Source organism: Mchenga conophoros, linkage group LG9, assembly GCF_057382185.1.
Source record: "Mchenga conophoros isolate Kocher_MC1m ecotype Shallow Benthic linkage group LG9, M_conophoros_male_GT1.1, whole genome shotgun sequence".
NCBI classification, from domain to species: Eukaryota; Metazoa; Chordata; class Actinopteri; order Cichliformes; family Cichlidae; genus Mchenga; species Mchenga conophoros.
In genome coordinates this window covers 4,011,316-4,031,858 of record NC_140534.1, presented here as the reverse complement: position 1 = coordinate 4,031,858, position 20,543 = coordinate 4,011,316, and the positions used below count along the sequence as shown (strand labels likewise).

General features: G+C 44.2%; 1 protein-coding gene across 1 annotated transcript in view; it reads left to right on the top strand.

Annotated features, from left to right (window-relative positions):
- Window positions 1–2,432: 2,432 nt before the first annotated feature.
- Window positions 2,433–20,543, top strand: part of sspo (SCO-spondin) — a 103,467-nt gene continuing 85,356 nt past the window's right edge. Inside the window, exons 1-17 of the mRNA XM_085287850.1 lie at window positions 2,433–2,485; window positions 3,322–3,531; window positions 3,769–3,851; window positions 4,139–4,309; window positions 4,451–4,674; window positions 4,855–4,957; window positions 7,160–7,318; window positions 7,491–7,576; window positions 7,718–7,843; window positions 11,432–11,588; window positions 14,477–14,720; window positions 14,809–14,950; window positions 15,050–15,185; window positions 16,977–17,149; window positions 17,517–17,735; window positions 17,825–17,990; window positions 18,132–18,384. Of these exons, the coding sequence (XP_085143976.1) occupies window positions 2,433–2,485; window positions 3,322–3,531; window positions 3,769–3,851; window positions 4,139–4,309; window positions 4,451–4,674; window positions 4,855–4,957; window positions 7,160–7,318; window positions 7,491–7,576; window positions 7,718–7,843; window positions 11,432–11,588; window positions 14,477–14,720; window positions 14,809–14,950; window positions 15,050–15,185; window positions 16,977–17,149; window positions 17,517–17,735; window positions 17,825–17,990; window positions 18,132–18,384 (2,705 nt within the window). The remainder of the gene's footprint in view (window positions 2,486–3,321; window positions 3,532–3,768; window positions 3,852–4,138; window positions 4,310–4,450; window positions 4,675–4,854; window positions 4,958–7,159; window positions 7,319–7,490; window positions 7,577–7,717; window positions 7,844–11,431; window positions 11,589–14,476; window positions 14,721–14,808; window positions 14,951–15,049; window positions 15,186–16,976; window positions 17,150–17,516; window positions 17,736–17,824; window positions 17,991–18,131; window positions 18,385–20,543) is intronic.

Here is a 20,543-nt window from a genome sequence, read left to right as displayed (position 1 = left end):
GTAAACGTGATTCTTTAAATAATTGATCCTTCAAAGGCAAGGTAAGCACCTTGCAATAACAAGGCAATTCATGGTGCTTTGGACGAGGACGAGAAACATAAAGGACACACGAAAAGCACATAAAGAAAAACTGAAGACAAACAGTACAGAACGAGTTCTGAATTAACTGCAGCTGGATGTTATGCCTTTGCAAGAGGCCTTTGAAAATGCTTTCACTTGATATGAAGGAATTTGAAGGGTTTGTGAAATCCTGCTTAGATGTACAGGACATGGTTTGGTGAAGGAGAGCCACTTCATCACCACTAAATAAATAGCTAGTATGACAGGGATACAAAACATATTCCAATGTTGTCAGAAGATTAAAGACTATATATTTGTCTCTGTATTTATATGTGTGTGTGTGTGTGTGTGTGTGTATATATATATATATATATATATATAACAATTCTGTAACTGTAACTTCGGTCGTTGCTGTGCTTTTTGGAAATCGAATTTCCCAGAGGAACCCACCCGAGGGATTAATAAAGTTCTATCTTATCTTATCTTATCTTATCTTATCTTATCTTATCTTATCTTATCTTATCTTATCTTATATTCACTTATCTGGCAGCTACGTGACATCAGTGCAGGGAGCACAGCTTTGAAAACTGGAAAATCCCAAATCTGCCATGTGATTAATGTACATGGTTGTTGCATCGCACAGCGGAAAGCGTGTACACTTTGTGGAGTCGTTTGCCCGGCGTTCGCCTCTTTCGTTATAACATTGCAGACAATGGTTGTGACTGATGTTTCGCAACTTGCAATTCATTTACTGAGAGGTGGACTTTGTCCTTTAACTTTCTCTCAAGTGGCCGACGCTGGAGCTAGAGTGAAAGGTAAAAAAGTTGAATCGCCCTTTGCTAAAATGAAAAATATTTTATCAACCATCTCCTTTGCAGCAGCATGTTATCTGGAATTTCCCACACTTGTACAAATACATCTACATACTGAACGTTGTCCAACAGTTTAGTCATTCTTAGCTTATCACTTTTGACTAGAATGCTTGGGGGGAAAAACTAAAGACAAATGACACTGAGCCAGTTTCCCAACAAAATGAGGGATCAGCTCTTTAAATTGTTGAATATTAGCTCTTCTTTTATATAAGTACGTTTCCCATACAGACATATACATTTACTGGGAACATAATGCTGAATGCATGATCGATTTTTCGTACTTACAGTCCTGAGAAATCACATCTGTTGTTTTTCGGGGGGGGGGGGGGGGGGGGGGGGGGGGGTTTTCGGGAAAAAACAGCTTTTATAATAATTTACTCAGCTGTAATTCTAATCAATTTAATACCTTCTTTTAAAGAAAGTAAGTGCACCATTTGTCCTAAAATTATCTATATCTATTCCAGATGGTTTCAGTACAGTGGAATAACAGTTTTTTCCTCAAGAGCTTTGCAGATCCTGTCATGGTGCCAGCACAGTATCAGACCCCGGATACCAAAGGTTCACAGGGTCTGATAAACCTTTGGTATTCCCCCACCCCCCGGGTCTCTCTCTCAGCTTTTCCCGTAGTTGACGATGATAACATATGTGAGCCCACTTTTTCCCGTCAAAGCACACTGTATTTCCAGCGTGTCCATTGGACACATTGTTTTATGTATGCCAGTAGCTTATTTTCACTTTCCTCGGAACCCAGCTGTGGTGACAGCTGTGTTTGATCGTCTTGGCTTAGGGTCAAAAGGTTAGCTGGGGATTACATTAATTCTAAAAACTTTCAGTTCCCATGTCTGTTGACATGCTTCATTGAATAAATTCCCCCAATCATCCTTCTAGAAACGCCTGTCTTTACAAGATTAGGCTCTGACAAACATCTCTTTATTCTGTGTCGGAGGCTGCACCCCTGCTATCAGATCACCTCCAGTGTCCTCGATGTTTGACTGGGCGAGGTGAGAGGATGTTTCCTCCACAGGTCCGGTGACCAATGCCTCTCATCCCAGCTGTGACCTTGTCCTTTATATCCAATGGCAGCAGGCGCAAATGCTACTGTACATCCATTTAGTCACCCCCCACATTTAAAACACTACATCTGAGGCGTTACTACCTCCATAAGCAAAGTATCACTCCTGTGAGGACTGTGTGTTTTGGAAAGAACAAAAAAGAACGAAAGAAAAATCCCAGAACAAGGAGTCCAATTAAAAAAGGATTGTGGAGGTAAGTGCACTGTATGTAAGCTGTTGGATGACAGGGTAATAGACCTATTTTATAGGGAATCTTCTGATTGGTCAACAACCTCCATGAGGGTCAATATTTGCCTATGTTTGAGCTTCTAATGAAGTTTTTTGTGCAGATTTAAAATCACAATTTCACATCTGGAATTAAAGTCTAGCAATGTGAAAAAGACCCATCTTTTTACAGGAATTTAAAACCAACACAAAGGAGCGAATTATGGAGAAACTACTGCTGAGTCTACTTGGTCTGCAGACAGTAATGGGGACGGGGTGAGTATGGTCAACCCAGCATTAAGCATATTTTGCAGTGTAGAGACGAATTATGAGCAGGATTCATCTGTATGAACATCTGTTACAATGTAATGCAAAACACTGATTGATGTTAAAAATAAGTAACAATAATGAAAATATGAATACTTCTACTACTGTTATTATCATTAATATACATTTACTTAGTTGACTAACTCAAAAATATGGTTTTCATATTGTAGTTTTATGTTTTAATTTCCCACAGAATAAATATTTTTGATGTTATTTATATTTCTCTGGCTTTTACCGAACAATCGTCCAGTACAGACTTATTATTTCACTGTATAATTTAAAAGTTTATTGATTGAAAAGAAATTTAAAAAGGCAGAGAAGTTAAATCTCCGATGTGCTCAAAACTTTCAGCTTCTTACTAAAAGTTTTTCATTCGATGAGTTTGTTGAACTTTTCAGTACAGTAAAGAGTTTGGAGAGCACAGACGCCTTTTTCATAGCAGTGTACATTTTAAAATAGGCGTCGATGTGCTGAAATATGCGCCTGCAGATCGTAATGATTTATTAAGCTACATACTAATTTTTTTTTACTCTTTAGTGAGTTCAAAGAGTAATTTCTAATATTCTCAAAACAGAAAATTCAGTACTACTTTATAATAATGTTACAGTATTAAGCATTAGTAAGATACTTAATTCATCAGTTATACAGCAGTACTTCTGTCATTTATGAACGTGTTATGTTTCTGTATGTATGATATGTTTCTCCATCTGGTACTGTTACATCGGTACACTGTTACAGTGACCTGGAGCATGTTAAGAGGTTAAGTTAAATATATCATGTCCCAGACACTGGTGTGAACACAGGACACAAGAAAGGGTGGAACAAGTCCTGTCCCCCCGCCTGCAGCTAGAGGTGAGGTGTTCAGAGGTGTATCAGTACAACACCCAAGGATGGAGGCTGGATGTGGACAGGATGCGAGTCAAACACGGGGGCGATGATGGTATAGCTCTGTACTACAAACAGCAGGGCTCCGAGGCATCCTGTTTCATGTACAAGTAAGTGACTCGTTTGGTAACTGTCAGTTTGTTCAGATCAGGGGTTTTATGGGCACTGTTTAGGTGAAGTGTTGATACCTTTGGTTGTGCTTGTAAAATGCAAGTAAATCACATTTAATTTAGTCAAACATAGATTACAAGCAAATGCGACAGAAACCACCTTAGATGACAGCAGCTAGTGTGACAGCTAAAAGAATGCACAAATGACCAGTTTCCGGATGTTTCTGTTCACCTCAGACCGCCAGAGATCCAGAGCCAGATGCTGAACAAGACAGCGAGAGCATGTTGTGAGGGCTGGGCTGGCCCGCGCTGCTCTGAGGGTGAGGACGAGAAACCAAAAAGCTGTTTTCATTGAATTTTGTACATTTTCTAAAACGTATTTTGATCTTTTCAGTTGCAAGTTTGTTTCTTTGTCTTAAAAAATAGTGCTGTCACGTTTCTTCAGGTTAAAACTGGTACATATCATTTTTAAAGGATTACAAAATCACTGCTTCATATAAATTTGAATTTGAAATTCACTAAACAAGTGACTACACCATGATTTTCCACTGCACTTACATTTTCCTTGTCCTTGTTCTATAATGGTCAAACGCATCCTGACTCCTAGCTGTGGGTGTGCGTGGTCAGTGCTACTCTACGTGGAACTGTGTGGAATTCCCTGGAGTTCATAATTCCTCACTTATGCCCATGGAGCAGTGTTGCAGCACTCTGTGGGGACTGAGCTGGAGGAATGCTTCAGACCACACATGTTTGTCTTGCACTTACACTTTGCTTCCAGGTTAGAAACCATGCACATACGTGTATCTGATCTAAGTTCAGTGCATTTTATTTGTTTATTCTTCAAAATCCTTCTCCTTCACATTTTGTCAGTAATGTTGCAGCTGCCGGTGATTCCAGATATTCTTTTTCTTCTCTTCAGATTCCCAAACCTCTCCTCTGATGCGCTTTGGTCTGCCGGGTAGTGCCAGCGTTCCTCAGAGCTCAGCCACCTGCATGTCCTGGGGTGGAGTCCACTACCGTACCTTTGACAGGAAGCACTTTCACTTCCAGGGCAGCTGTACTTACCTGCTGGCCTCATCTACTGATGGCACCTGGGCTGTCTACATCAGTACAGTTTGTGATGGGAGAGAAGACTGCAGTAAGGTATTATGTTCCACACACTTCTGAGATGGTTTGGATCAAACAGAAGCAACTTCACTGCCACACAATTCAATCCAGTGCTCAAAAAACTTGAGGTTTCCACACAGTGATGAAATGTGAACCCTTCCAACCTCTTCTGTGCATTCATGTTCTTCATATCTGTCTGTGGCTCTTTGCTTTCAGGCACTAAGGATGATGCTGGGTCTTGACTTGGTTGCAGTACATCGCAGGAATTTAACCCTGAACAATCTGCACATTCCAAACGGACAGCCACTTTTTCAAAATGGTAAAAATATTCTCAGATATAACTCTGAGCTCTTTCCTTTCCTGTCTGACTATTAACATAAGATAATATGACACTTGGCTAAAAATATTCACACCCCTCACTTAGTGGTCGCCATTAGCAGCAATTACAACTTGACAGTAATTGCCCTCAAGCGTCCAGAAGTTTCCACAGTCGTTCTTGGTAAAATTGTTCAAGCTCAACTAGATTTAGTGCAGAACATTGGTGCACAGCTGTTTTCGGGGCTGTTTCAGTGAATCTGTTGAGTTGGACTCTGGTTTGGCCCAAAACCATAGCTGGGTTACACACAGGGTAGCGTTCTAGTTTTGTGTTTAAGGATTTCTCCCCAGAAGTCTCCTAGTGCCTGTGGCAGACAAACAGCATGATGCAGCAGCCATTGTGTTTGACTGTGGGAATTGTATTAGCGAGGTTCTGCTTAGTCCTTGGTTTTCTACACACACAACATGAGGAAAGATGGTCAAATAGTTCAACCTTTACTTAATCAGACAGAATGCCATTGCTTCTCTTTGTCTAAATGTTGTTAGGGTACCTTTTGGCAAACTCTCAAAGTGCAGGCATATCTCTACTCATTGAGAGACTGGCTCTCAATAAATAACAGATACTCCTGATGTCAGCTCATGAATGACACTCGAACCCAGGCGTGGGCAACTCCAGGCCTCGGGGGTCGGTGTCCTGCAGGTTTTAGATGTGTCCTTGATCCAACACAGCTGATTTAAATGGCTAAATGACCTCCACAACATGCCTTGCAGTTCTCCAGAGGCCTGGTAATGAACTAATCATTTGATTCAGGTGTGGAGACCCAAGGTGGGATCTAAAACCTGCAGGACACCGGCCCTCGAGGCCTGGAGTTGCCCACCCCTGCTCTAACCTCTCCACCACCATGGGCCAGACCAAAGAGCTGTCAAAGCAGGGACTATAGACATCTATAGACCATAGATCTATACAAGACTGGACTGAGCTACAAGACCATCACCGAGAAGCTTCATGACAACTTTTGGTACAGTTATGTGGAATTCTAAGAAATATAAAATGATCATTAATTGCCCACAGTTTGGAGTGTCATGCAAGGGTGAGAATGATGATGAGAAAAGTGATGCATGGAAGAAGCTTGTTAATCATCTGAAGGCAGTTGGGACACTAGGCTGGAACGGACTGAAGTCTTGCAGCACCTGCAAGGTCCCCCTTGCTCAGGACGGCACCTGTAGAAGCCCATCTTAAGTTTGACAGTGAAGATGTAAAAACTCAGAGAAGACTTGGGAGTAAGTGCTGTAGTCACATACAACCAAAACTGAGCTTGTCATGTTTGGAGTAAAAGAAATGCATATGATGACCCAAAGAACACCATCCCCATAGTGAAGCAAGGAGGTGGCACCATTACACTTTGGGGATGTTTTTCAGCTAAGGGTACAGGAAGACTTCAGCACACTGACAGGAGAATCTTCCATGAGCTCATGAATGAAACCTTCTTCCCTGAGATCTTCCAGCACGACAATGACACAAAACATACCACCAAGGAACAACAAACGAATGGCTAAAGAAGCAGCCGATTAAGGTCATGGAGAGGTCTCGACAGTCTCCAGACGTCAGTCCTACAAAGCTTTGAGTTACTAAGCAACAGCCAAGAAATCTAAAGGATTTAGAGAGTTGCTGTAAAGAGGAGGGGCAAAAATCCCCCCTGAGGTGTGAGGTGACCAAGTACAAGAGTAGTCCACCAAGTACTAAGTTATGTTTTGCTTGCGGATCAAAAACTTAAGATAAGACAAGATAAGATACCTTTATTAGTCCCACGAATGGGAAGTTTCATAAGGCTTATTTGACGCAATAACATCTTTTATTAGTTTTTTTCTGTCTATTCTATTTCTTTCCATTAAAATCAAAGTATTATAAAAATGAGAGAACATTTGTGTCTTTTTAAGAGAGCAAACTTATTAATTTAGCAAATAATTATTTCCCCCACTGTAGTTACGTTTCAGACCAAAGCCATTTGCCTCTAATTGCTGTGACTGACTGCTCGTTCCAAGCTGCTCCTATTTGAGAACAACACAGGCTACTCAGCTCTGGCCACATTCAGTGCTGCAGAAATGTCCTTTCATTTCCATCCTTAGACAAAATGACATTAAAAGCTCCACATTTCTGTGCACTGGCTTGTATCTAAAATTGTGACTTTGTATTAATTGCTTGCAGGAGTAAGTGTGCATTGGCTGGGAGACTTTGTGTTTGTGGAGAGTGGCCTGGGGGTCAGAGTAAAGTTTGATTTGGTGAACACAGTATACCTGACAGTGACCGCTGAGCACATGGCAGCCACCAGGGGGTTATGTGGAATCTACAACAACAATGCCGACGGTGAGAGAAGTACAGTACAGACACACTTGCAATCAAAGAAGGCTTTCCTTTCTTTCTACATATCTAAGTCGTTCTTTCTTGATGTAACTTTGTTTGCTATGTGTGCTTTCAGACTTACCCGTCACACGCAGTTGCTTTACATTATTAACCTTTATGTGTTTGTCCACGGTAGATGATTTCACCACAACGGGTGGATCCGTGTCCCAGTATGCTGCCAGCTTTGGCAACTCATGGAAAGTTCCGGACCAACACAGCGAAGTACTGCAGTGAATTCGTTTTACTTTAACTGCAACATTTTAGGCTTTTTTTTGGTCATTATTACTTTGTTTTATGAGACAGGCCATATTGGCAGTGTTTTCTGAAATGCATTAGTGAGACTGTGTCCCATGCTTCCCTCAGGGCTGCAGTGATGCAGCTGAGCTTGGTCACAGCTGTGACGTGACAGGAGACACTGCGCTGCGTCAGGAGGCAGAGTCAGTGTGCCGCCGACTCTTGGAAAACCCCTTCACTCATTGCCATCCTCAGGTCAGAGACCTCTGATGCTTTTCAGCCACATAGCATACCTTTTCTTTTCACAGGATTTTTAGCTTCTAGGTGCTGCAGTGTGATCTTCAGTTGTTGTTAGAGGTCAGAGGTTTGCATAAAACCATCATGGCATGAATTTGGGGCTTTTAGTGTTTTTTTTGATGTGGACTTTTTCCAGGGTGAGATGATTGCACACCCCACATCTTTAATGACCTTATGAAGCAAATATTGGATGCAACAGGTTAAATTTATTTGATATTTTCTGAAAATCAAGGGTGAAAATTATACATGCAAGTTTGAATTTGTGCTTACATTCACTGAAGTTTTTTAATAAGCGTGCTGAAGGTTTTGAACTTGACAAGAACAGAGCTTATTAACTTGTCATTATTGAGCATGTTTAACTACAACTGGTAGTTTCTCTTTGGATATTTGGTTAGGATGGTCAAGAATGTCACAGGAACCAGTGAGGACCAAGCCTGCCATGAACTGCAAACACAATCCGTTACTGTCACAGACTGAGAGGATGGCAAGTCTCAACTCTAAATTCAAAACCTTCAAGCTTGACTGAAAAAATGCAGCTTTCTATTTGCACAGCCGGTTGGCTTCTGGAGAAGACCTTCATGGTCAGACGAGACAAAGACAGATCCTTTTGTGTCTGTTACGAGACGTACGCTTGGAGGAATAAAAGTGAAGCTTTCAAATCTAAGAACACTGTATTAACTCCAGGCATGGTGGAGGTAGTACCATGCTCTGTTTGGCTGTCACACAGTAGACGGAACAATTAAGAAGGTGGACTATCTCACAGCATCACCTCGAATCAACAGATGGTTGAAATATGGATGCAACTGGGACGAACAGGACAATGGTCCTAATTGTCCTGTTCATCCCAGGACAATTGTTACACCTGGTAAAGCAGCAACGCTGATCATTTTATTAAAGATGAAAGAATTTAGACAGTTTTTAACTCTCATGATGCCGCAGTGATCGTTTGACACTGAGATGGAGTTTAGGACCCAGATTACTCCGCAAGGCTCCTGACTACGGTAGCTGTGATGCTCCGATAATCCATCAAGTGGGGCGGCTTCATAGCTTAGCAAAGTCGTGCTGAAACATTTTTTGACAGATTTCTGAGTGCCGTGTAGCACATAAAATTGATTTGAGGTCAGTAAGCCCAACCAGAATTCATACGTAAGGTGAGCTGGATTATAAGGCGCACTGTCGATTTTTGAGAAAATTAAAGGATTTTCTCAAAAAAAAGGAAGTGTGCCTTATAGTGCGGAAAGTACAGTATGTGCCTGGAAACCAACCAATTTAAATGAATGTTACTAGTTCTGCCAAGAAGAATGGTCCATTATCCAGCTAAATGTTTTTTGTTTTTTTTTTGCCTGTCCCATTTGGTTCTTTAGCCATCAGAATTGTTGTCTGAAGACCAACAAGGATACCCAATGGATTTACTTTGCCAAATGGATCATCGTGGCATTGCCGTATTGGTCCATTTGGTCGATCTTTGTTTTTATTATTTATTATATTTTATTTTCAGATGTTACAGACGGGACAGACATGAGTGAGGGATAGGAAAGGGAGAAAGAAAGAGGAAGGAAAGGAAAAACAGAAGGGGAGAGGGACAGTGAGAAAGGGGGGGAGAAAAAAAATAAAAATCTCCTGGATCACCTGTTGAGAGAAGAATAGAAAACAAGCAAAAAAAAACAAAGCAACATACTAAACACAACACCATCGCATTAATCTAGCTAAGTGTAAACAGCAGTAAATACTAAATATTCAATGTTGTTGTGCAGCACGCAGGACAGATGTGCTTCGAAGTAGCAGCCAAGAAAGGTGTAATTTGGGTCTACGAGCAGTGAACACCCGTGTGCATACCTGTATGGATCAGCGCGCTTGTATTCCAAAGGTTTCTCCATGTAACGATCTGCTAGGGAGTGTGGGGGGACCACAGCCCCGTCCTCCGGGGTGTGAAGCGGGTATGGAGGAGATCAAAACTCCAGACATCCAGAGGCCCCCAGAACACAAGAGACCATGGAAGACCAACAGAGGAGCAGCCGCGCCACTGTCCCAGAAAGAGCTGAGGAGAGTCCCAGATGAGGGCTCACTCAGCAGCCGCGGAGCAGAAGCCAGGGGGAGTTGCAGTGACGCGCCCATGAGCTCCGCCGGCCCCCAGCTGTGCCTGAGTGACCGAGCCCCAGGCCGAGAGGCCGGGGGCACCCCACCTCCGAAGGGGCCCGAGCGAGCCCCAGGCTCCAGGCCCCGATAAGCGGCCACCAAGGAGTGAGCCGGTGTGTACCTGGACGCCCACCCCCAGACACAAAGAACCACCAACGTACCGATACCTGAGGGAGTCCACCACTGGCAGGGGAAGTGGTGGTGGGTGGAGATAGGCCTCCAAACCTGGGAGGGCCTGAGGTGTCCCCAGAGAGGTGGCGCCTGATACCCAACTTGACATATAGACACAGACATACAGGCACACACAGATACAAACATCCATTCCCCCCCCCCCCCATGCTCTCATATGCACTCACTCCACACTCAACCAACGTGGAGACAGACATAAAGAGACGTTGTACACACGATCACACTCCCCAAGCGTACTCTACAAACCGGGTCTAGGTAACCTTGCCCCTGGAGGGGGGAACTGCACCCAGACCCAGGTGGTGTTACCCTTTTCCCTGCGGTGGGGAGAGGCAGACCGCCCCGACTCCGTAGCAGCAGGGAGGCCCCACACTCCAGACCGCAGTCGGACGGCCAACTCCTCCTACTAGCCCCCCCGCTCCAGCAGGCCGCAGAGAATGGGGGTGGGAGAAGACTCCAAACCTCCCTCCACCCGCTCATTGTAGTGTTGATGCATGTGTGTTCTAAGGTGCAATTAAAACCCAGGAGGGCATTTATCCAGCTAAATGTGACGTGTGTTGATGGCTGGTTAAGGTGCCAAGTGCTGAGGAGCATTTAATCAAATATTAGCAGGGGTGTATATTTGAGCCGGTCGAAGTAAAAAAGCTCGTGTGTGTGTTAGAGAAAATCTCAAATGAATTTAAACTCATGCTTCCGATATTTGTCTCATAAAGTCATTAAAGATGCAGGTTAAAGTAACCATGAAAAACTCCATGACATTCACGTCCTTGATGAGTTTATGTCAACTTTTGACCACATGTTGTGTAAATGTACATTTCTCTGAACACCAGGCTGTAAAAAGCTACTCGAGGTAAATAACTGACCAAGTTCACTGTCACAGTTCCAAGAAAGGGAAGGGCTGTACTTACTGCATTAAAGACCAATGACTTGTTATAGATACAGTGTGATTAACTTGTGGTAAATAAGGCATGAATTGTCTATTTCCCCCTGTCTTTACTTGAAGCCAAAGGTGTATTTATTATAATTATAATATCTTAAAACTATACTGACAATCACATTTAACAAGATGTTAACAATGCTGACTTTTATGACTTCAAACACTAAATTTAAATAGATTGATAGCACAGTTTACAATAAGTAAACAGCATAATGTCACAATAATAACACAACCATATCAAACAATGTGTTTCCTGTAAGATCACTTTGTGTTTCTGTGTCTTTCAGCTGGACCCAGCAGCCTACATAGACACCTGTCTTTACCTGTTTTGCAGCCTGCCAGCCAAAGAGTGGGAGGGGGCAGTGTGTGACACCCTGGCTAGCTACGCCCGAGAGTGTGCCCAACAGCACATCATCTTAATGTGGAGGACACCCACCCTGTGTGGTAAGGAAATGTCTCACGTCTCCTCTGTCCTCCCCTGCCTTCTGCTCTCAGAGTGATCTTGCGTTACATCTGATAAATGCGACAACTGGGTGTTCAGTCAGTGGATCAATTCAGTAAAATTGCTTACACAGCATTTAGCTAAAGTTTGCTAACATCATAGATATAAAAAAGGGAATGTAGCCAACATGATGTCACTCATTGGTTTGACTCACATTTTGAAGCCTCTGTTTCAGCATTCTTGGTTGTAAGGAGCCTCATGTCTCTATATTGCAGTTGAATATGGTAATGTAGTGTCATGGTATATAATTTGTGTCCAGACTTACTGACTATTCAGCTAATGCTATCTGCTTGGTTAGCCAGAAGCATCCATAAAATGCTACGACACATGCTTTGACACAGAAACCGGGATTTTAATTTAGGGTCTGTAGGTTCTAACTTTATTTTGAACTCACTAACAGTATCTATACGTAGGACTCTCTCTGAGTTCCAAAGCAGTGCTGACTCACAGCACATTATTATAAACTGTAAGCAACCATATCTTCTCTCACAGCAACCGGTCGCAGCAGATGGCCACGCCCCTCCCTGAGCCTGGGTCTGGTGCAGGTTACTTCCTGTTAAAAGGGAGTTTTTCCTTCCCACTGTCACTGCTGCATGAATAAAATTGAATTGAGTTGAATATCTCTGGCTAGGTTAGGGTTAGGGAACCTCTCTTCTTTAATAAGAATAAGAATAACTTTATTTTTCCCGAGGGAAATTCTTTTGCTCAAAGCAGCAGGAGAGTCAGAGGAACAGATGAATAAGATATAAAATATATATAATAATAATAGTAGTGTACAGTAATATACAGTAGTAGGATAGTGCAAGACATAGTATCAAATAACTCTAACGAATATATATGACTGGATCCTGGAGAGTAAATAACTTAACTATCAGTGCAGGAGATTCTAGAAAGTGACATAGTATTGTGCAATAGAATAAAGGGAGTAGCAGCGTATGATGGGGGGATGAAACACATATTCAATAAGGTACTGTTGGGTAATATCGCACGGTCTGAAAGGGAACAGAATAACATTGGTATTAGTCTCAGGAAAATCACCTACAGAGTAAGGAAGAGTTATACAGTCTTATTGCCACCAGCACAAAGGATTTCCTGTGGCGGTCAGTTCTGCATTTCGGGGCAATGAGTCTTTTGCTGCGTGTGCTCCGATGGTCCATCATGGGGGCGTGCATGGGGTGGGAGGGGTTATTCATGATAGAAACAAGCTTTCTTAGCATTCTCCTCTCAGACACCTCCTCCAGGTTCTCAAGTCTGACACCCAGGACAGAACCAGCCTTTTTAATCAGTTTGTTCAGCCTGTTGGCATCGGCTGTCTTCACCCCACTGCCCCAGCACACAGCTGCAAAGAACAAAGCGCTCTCCACCACCGAGTGATAAACATGGTCAGCATTTTCCTACCAACATTGAAGGACCTGAGTCACCTCAGTAGGAAAAGCCGACTCTGCCCTTTTTTGAAGATAGCATTGGTGTTCTTGGTCCAGTCCAGTTTACAGTCCAAGTGTACCCCCAGGTACCGGTAGTCCTCAACGATCTCCACATCAGCCCCTCTGATGGTGACAGGGTTAGGAGGAGGAGCCTGCTTCCTAAAGTCCATGATCAGTTCTTTTGTCTTTGTGATGTTAAGTTGTAGGTGGTTAAGCTCACACCACTCGAGAAAGCTGTCCACCACACTCCTGTACTCCTCCTCCTGTCCATCCCTGATACAGCCCACAATGAGCGGTAGCTCTTCAGTCGGACATGCTGTGGTCGACTTGTTAAATAGTCCATAATCCAAGCTACCAGTGGGGCGTCCACCTGCATTTCTGTGAGCTTATTCCCCAGCAGTGATGGTCTGATCATGTTAAAAGCACTGGAGAAGTCAAAGAACATGACCGTCCCAGTGCTCCCAACAATGTCCAGATGAGAATAAGCCTGGTCCAGCAGGTAGATGATGGCATCCTCCACGCCGATACGAGGTTGATAGGCAAACTGCAGGGGGTCCAGCCAGGGCTCCACGAGCAGACGCATCAGGATGAGTCTCTCTAGCGTCTTCATGACATGTGAAGTCAGAGCCACTGGCCTGTAGTCACCGAGGGTCAACGGGTTGATCTTTTTAGGGTCAGGAACCAGGCAGGATGTCTTCCAGAGTGATGGGACTCTCTGCATTTCCAGACTCATGTTGAAGATCTGTTGTAGAACTCCAGACAGCTGGGAAGCACAGCACCTGAGGGCCCTGGGACTGACACCGTCAGGGCCAGCAGCTTTGCTGGAGTGGAGTCTGCCCAATTCTCTTTTGATGTCATCTGCTGAGAGGGACAGGGTGAGAAGGTCTGAGGGGGCAGGAGAGGGGGGAGGAGAAAGGAGAAGATGGGAAGAGCTGGGTGTGGAGACAGGAGCCGCAGGGCAGTCAAACCTATTGAAGTGCAGATTTAGGTTGTTTGCACTTTCGACGTCTCCATCCATCCCAACACCTCTCTTTTGTCTCAGGCCAGTGATGGCCCCCATTCCATTCCACACCTCCCTGGTGCTGTTGTCCTGCAGTTTGCTTTCCAGCCTCCTTCTGTAGGACTCTTTACCCTCTGCAATCTTGGCTTTCAGCTCCTTCTGCACCAGTTTCAGCTGATCTCTGTCACTGTTTCTGAAAGCTCTTTTCTTCTTGTTCAGGGTTTCTTTGATGTCTTTGGTAACCCAGGGCTTATTGTTGGAGAAGCACAAAATGTTTTTTTGGGATCCACAGTGTCCACACAGAAGTTGATATAATCTGTAACACAGCCTGTCAGATTGTCAATATTGTCCTGATGAGAATCACGCTATAATAATGCTGCTTTCTCTCTTTTATCTGTCCTTTCAGACCGTGTCTGTCCCAGAGGTCAGGTGTTTTCAGACTGCATATCATCCTGTCCTCCCAGTTGTACTTCTCCACAGCCCCCCGCAGCCATGGGCCAGTGCAGGGACGAGTGTGTTGGAGGATGCGAGTGCCCTCCAGGCCTCTATTTTCACCAGGGAAGGTGTCTGAAAAGAGATGATTGTCCTTGCTTTCATCGCAGACGCACATACCAGTCAGGGGACAAAATACAACAGAGATGCAACACCTGGTGAGGAGGGAGTCTTTTCCTGTCAACTCTTCATCGTTTACCCATTTTCCCCATTTATGTGCAACTTTTTTTGCCTTTACCTTGACAGTGTGTGTAGCTCGGGTCAGTGGCAGTGTACTGGGGAGAAGTGTGCGGCAGAGTGCGCCCTGATGGGCGGTTTACAGGTGACCACTTTTGACAAAAAGAGGTACTCACTGCAGGGAAGCGACTGCTCCTTCATTGCTGTGGAGGTGAGCCATGTGTAGAGAAATGCAATCAAACACATTTGCTTACACTATGAGGCAGATTTGTGCATTGTTACTTTGTTCTTATTCTCTGTGTGTTTTCAGGACTTTGTTGACAGGAAGGTAGTTGTGAGTGTACGCTGTGGAGAATGTACGGCAGGGGGAGGGGAAGGAGGAGGGGGGTGTCTAAAGGAGATGTCAGTAACAGCTCTCCGGACCACAGTCACCATCACAGACACCGGTATGGTATGAAGGTTTGCTTGATAGATCACAGGAAATCAAATCTAGATGTGTCTAGTAGTTTGTTTCTCTTACTGTTCTCTTTAGGCTCACAACACAGCTTTACCCAGCAATTAATGCTGCTTTAGACCATCGACTGTATACAAAAACAACACCAAAATCACAAACAAGCTTGTGTCCAGTTTGATAACTTTAACTATATACCCATCGATGTCTAGGGATGGGTATCGTTTAGGTTTTATCCAAAACCGGTGCCAAAACGGTACTTTTGAAACGGTGCCGGTGCTTAAACGGTGCTCGAACCGGTGCTTAAAGAATGGGGAACACCAACTTTGTCCAAAAACCTCTCATGTTCAGCTGTTTTTTTGTAAAAAGATAACAATGTTAGCCTTTTCTGCAGCTATGGGGCATATATGGTATCACTCTTGGCTGGAAGCAGTGCTTAAACAATGGAAAAAACACAAACTTTGTCCAAAAACCTCTCGTGTTTAGCTGTTTTCCACTTTTTCTTTGGCCATTTTAGCCTTTTTAGTCAGGGTGAAGGGAGTATCTGCCATCAAACAAGAAGACAGCCGCATGTAGCTATGATGATGTTTGCTAGTTCACCTTACATGCATTAATGTAATAACGTGGTTAGCCTACTCAACGTAAATTACACACGAACAACATTAAGCTTCTCACGCAGAGAAGAACGGCTGCTGCTGCATCATCATCCTCATCATTTCTGCTACACTGGCAGGGCTAGGGGCCAGGACTCTCCTCTTCGTGTTTTTGGGGGATGTTGCTAACTCCGGCTACGATAACAGGCACCACACCCGCAGTAGATGTGCTCGGTCTTTGATAGCAAGCTATCAAATACAGTGCATTTCTCTGCTTTTAAAAAAAGGTGTTTCATCAGATTCGAGATGTTACCTCCTTTGTAGTGATGCGCGAATCATGAACGAATCGTTCAATAAGAATCACTTTAATGACTCACAAGCCCAACTGACTCACTGACTCATCCCTGTTGCTGTTAGCAAACTAATTTCATTAGTAGAAATATATCTAGCTTATAATTAAAACTGTGTGAAAAAAAACAACAGCCAGTTTCTTAACGAAAACATTTCTGCACTGAACTGGAAGAAAAAACCCTGAGTAGAAGCTCACATCAAGACAATAGCTCCTCGGTTCACAGTAGCATCGCTCTGCTAACATGCTAACAGCACATTTGAGCTGCTCACCCCCTCCCTTCCTGTGCTGAATCGTAGCCTAAGCGAATCACTCAAGGAATCACTCACCCCCTCCCTCCTGGCTCAAAGCTTCTTCTTCTTCGTAGCTCTGCTCTAAAAGAACGTACGTACCTGGGCCCGCCTACTATCCTTAGGAAAGGTAAAATGATTGGCTAGAATCCAAAGTGTATCACATCTCAGGACAAAAAAGCACCAAAATAAAGCACCAAAATGTGCGCTGCTTTTCGGTCTGGTTACTACCGTTTATGTCAGAACCGGTGCCATTATCAATAAGTCAGTTATTTACAAAAAATAATAACATAGTTTTATGTAGTTGTTGCAAACGCATTCACCTGGGGCAAAGGTGCAAGATTGTGGCTATTTGAGGAACTGCAGTTTTTGGTTCTTTTGCAAGGACTTCTTTTTACAACCTTGCAGGCTGCAGATTGCGTCATAGTGCAGCATTTTTGTGCAATCAAAGCACAAACAGGTTTTTATAGTAGACACTGTAGAGCGTCTTGGACTTTTAGATTGAATGTGCTGATTGCATTCTGATTGGTTACAGCTGATATTGTTACCTTCAGGTTCAGTGACACTGAATGGCCAGAAGGAAGCGGTGCCCTTGGTAACAGGGGATCTAGCTGTGCTTAAGGCCTCCTCCTCATTTCTGCTCATCCAGATGTTTGGAGCCCAGATTCTGTGGTACCTAGATGGACCCCTGGCGTTCATCACCTTGCAGCCTGGCTTTGGAAACAAGGTGCTCTTCAAACTACTCCTAGTGCTTTCAATATACTGTCCAACTGTAACATGGTTCAGAGGTCCAGTTTAGTGACCCAAGGTAGCTTCTGCAGATTAGCAAATTAGCTGTACAGATGTCACCCTCAAGTTATAACATCATTTAAGTGGGTGTTATATAGAAATGCCCCAACCATAATGTTGTCACAGAGCCAACCTGCGATCTGCAAAGAAATAAGACACGTTCTATTATGTGGAATCTCAAAGAGAAGCGCGCTAGGGCCAGGTGGTAGGCACTAAACTGTAAAATTACCATAAAACACAATGTTCAAGCAATTCCATAACATGGGATCAATCCTTCTCTGTTGGACATGGGTATATATGACAAGGTGCGCGGCCTGTGTGGAACACTGACCTGGAACCAGCGTGACGACTTTACCACCCCAGAAGGAGATGTGGAGAACAGCGTGACATCCTTTGTGGCGAAATTCACAACAGCGCTCTGCACCCTGCCTGGAGGAGCTGCACCAGAGGCCTGCTCCACGTACACCCAGAGGCGGCAGTATGCAGAGACTGTGTGTGCTGTCCTCCACAGCCCCATCTTTCAGGTCAGTGTGATGGGTACTTCTGGTCATCTCTCACGAGTTTGTTGCCTTCGCTTTTATTCACACTTGCACCTCCATCTCTGATTCTACAGTTGTGTCACGACGTGGTGGAGAGGGAGCCATATTTCCGTCTCTGTCTGTCAGAGGTTTGCAGCTGTGTGCCGCAGGGATCCTGTCACTGCACCGTCCTCACTGCCTATGCCCGACACTGTGCTCAGGAAGGTGTTGTGGTCCAGTGGCGCAACCGCACCTTCTGCAGTAAGCTGGAGGACCGTTGTTTGTGTTGTTTTGAGGCTTTGAGGGAAAAGTTATTACTATTTAGAGACCAAAAGAATGTTTTTTCTGATACAGTGTGCTAAAACCAATGCTCTGCTACGCTATCTCTTCCTTTCTCCCCAGCAATGCAGTGTTCAGGGGGTCAGGTGTACCAGGAGTGCGGTCGCACTTGTGGGAACTCATGCTCAGATTTGAGACACAGCTGGAGCTGTGATGACAGTCGCAGTCAAAGCTTGTGTGTTCCAGGCTGCCAGTGCCCACCAGGGCTTGTGCAGGACCAGCAGGGTCAGTGTGTTCCCATCTCTTTGTGCCCATGCATGCAAGGAGCAGTGATGTATTCACCTGGGGCCATGGTTCAAAATAACTGCAACACCTGGTATGTAGTCAAGGAGTTTGTCTCACCTTTCTGCCGCTACACACTTTGATCATGAAATACGTTTAGATTGAGAATTTTTAAATCTCTTATGAAATATTAAATCCACGGTACAGATGCAGATGTACACAAAAAAACACTTCGTAAATGCATCAGAGCTCAGTGGGGAAAAAAATCATACTGGATATCAATACTGGTATGGACTGGTCAGGAACCAGAGGACGAAACATCATTTAATGGAAATGAAGACTACCAACCTGCAGATGGCTAAATTCAAAGACACCCAAAATTCAAAGTGAATAAAAGATGCAGTGGTACTCAGTAGTTTGTATTGCCCCCATTGTGGTGGATGGTGTCCGGGGGATCTCCTCCCTGATCAGGAGCAGGGCATCACTGAGCTGCTGGACATTCTGAGGTACACTGAGGTCAAACACAATGTCCCACAGATGTTCTGTTGCATTTAGGTCAAGTGAGGTCAGGGCCAGTCAGTGGTGTAAATTCCTTTATCCTCCAGGAACAGCCTGCATACTCTCACCATATGAGGCCGGGCATTGCCGTGCAGCAGGAGACACCCAGGACTGCCTGCACCAGCGCAGGGTCTGACAGTGGGTCCAAGAAGCTCATCCTGATACTTAAACGCTGCCTAGCCTGTAGAGGTCTGCATGTGTTCCCCAAACCATCACTGACCCACCACCAATCTGTTCATGCTGAATGATGTTACAGGCAGCTCTCCACAGATTCTCCAGGCTCTTTCACATCTGTCACATGTGCTCAGGGTGAACCTGCTCTGAAAAGCACAGAGCACCAGTGGTAGCCCTGTCATTCCTGCTAGTTGGCAACTGACAATGCCAAATATCAAACTGGGCCCCACGATAGCTACGATAGGCTCCAGCACCCCCCGTGACCCAGAGAAGGATAAGCGGAAGCGAATGGATGGATGGATCATCCCGAGGGAAATTGGGTTAAGGCTGCCAGCCTTGCCAGTGCCATCTTACCCTTCCGACCATACAGAAAGACAGGTCAGAGAGGTATAACAATGGAAAATGCACAACATGAGGAAAGACCCCCCCAGACTGAGCTCCAAAAGGGAGATCAGTTTGAGAACAGAAAAAAACACCTCAGCACATAAATCATCAGATCTCACAACATAGAAGACATGAGCTTCGAAGGCGTTTGGAGGGGCTGGGGGGTGAGTGTAGGTCTGTGTCAGTGCACGTGTGTGACTGTGTGTGTTCCATGTTCAACTGAGAGAAAGTTTCCATTCACCTGGTTAAGCAAAAGTCAACAATTTTCGATCGATGCGGGCGGCCTTGAATGAGGGGAAAGAGTCACAACACAGTTTTGTTATCTAAGGGAGAATTTTTGTTGAAAAGCAATTTGTGTTGAATCTCCTCCAAGCTCTTGAGAGTGTGCTGGGAGACACAGCAATGACACATATTGATGTACCACCCTGGTTGAGTTGGACTACCTGTCCTCCACCATAAAAGCCTCCTGTTTGGGGAATCTCATTGTTGCTTCTCTAATGCAGTTAATTTCATTATAACCCCAAAACTGATCAACAGCCCCTCTGCTACTTAACTGACCACATCAGTATCCCCTGATGTCCTCGGATTAATCTGGTATACTACACTTCTGAAGAAAGCAGAAATTAATGAAGTTACTTAGGTGTCATTTTTCTTTGACCTCATATAGATGATTGCTTTTCTGATTGTTGTTTTTTAACAGTACATTGTAAAAGCAGCCCTTTCTCTTTTATGGCTATCTGAGTGCAGCTTTTATCATTCGCCACCGGTCATAAAGACTCAGTTGAAGTAAGCATGTTTCATCATCATCGCCTGCAGAGCTACAGTATCATACTGACCCGGTTTCATGAACAAAGTCCCGTTTTATGAGTGCGGTAGGCGAGGACGCATTGTTACAGATTTGTGCCTGTTCATCAGTGAGGACAGGTCGGTCTCTTTGGAAACTCCTGACGTTGTGAGCCTGGCTGTAATAACTGGGGTAATTTGAATTTAGCTGTACCCTTGTGAATATCTGCACAAGTTAGCATTAGCCCAACTTTTATGTCGTATACACGGTTTGCAAAAGTATTGGGCCCCCTTGAACTTTCCCACATTTTGTCACATTACAGCCACAAACATGAATCAGTTTTATTGGAATTC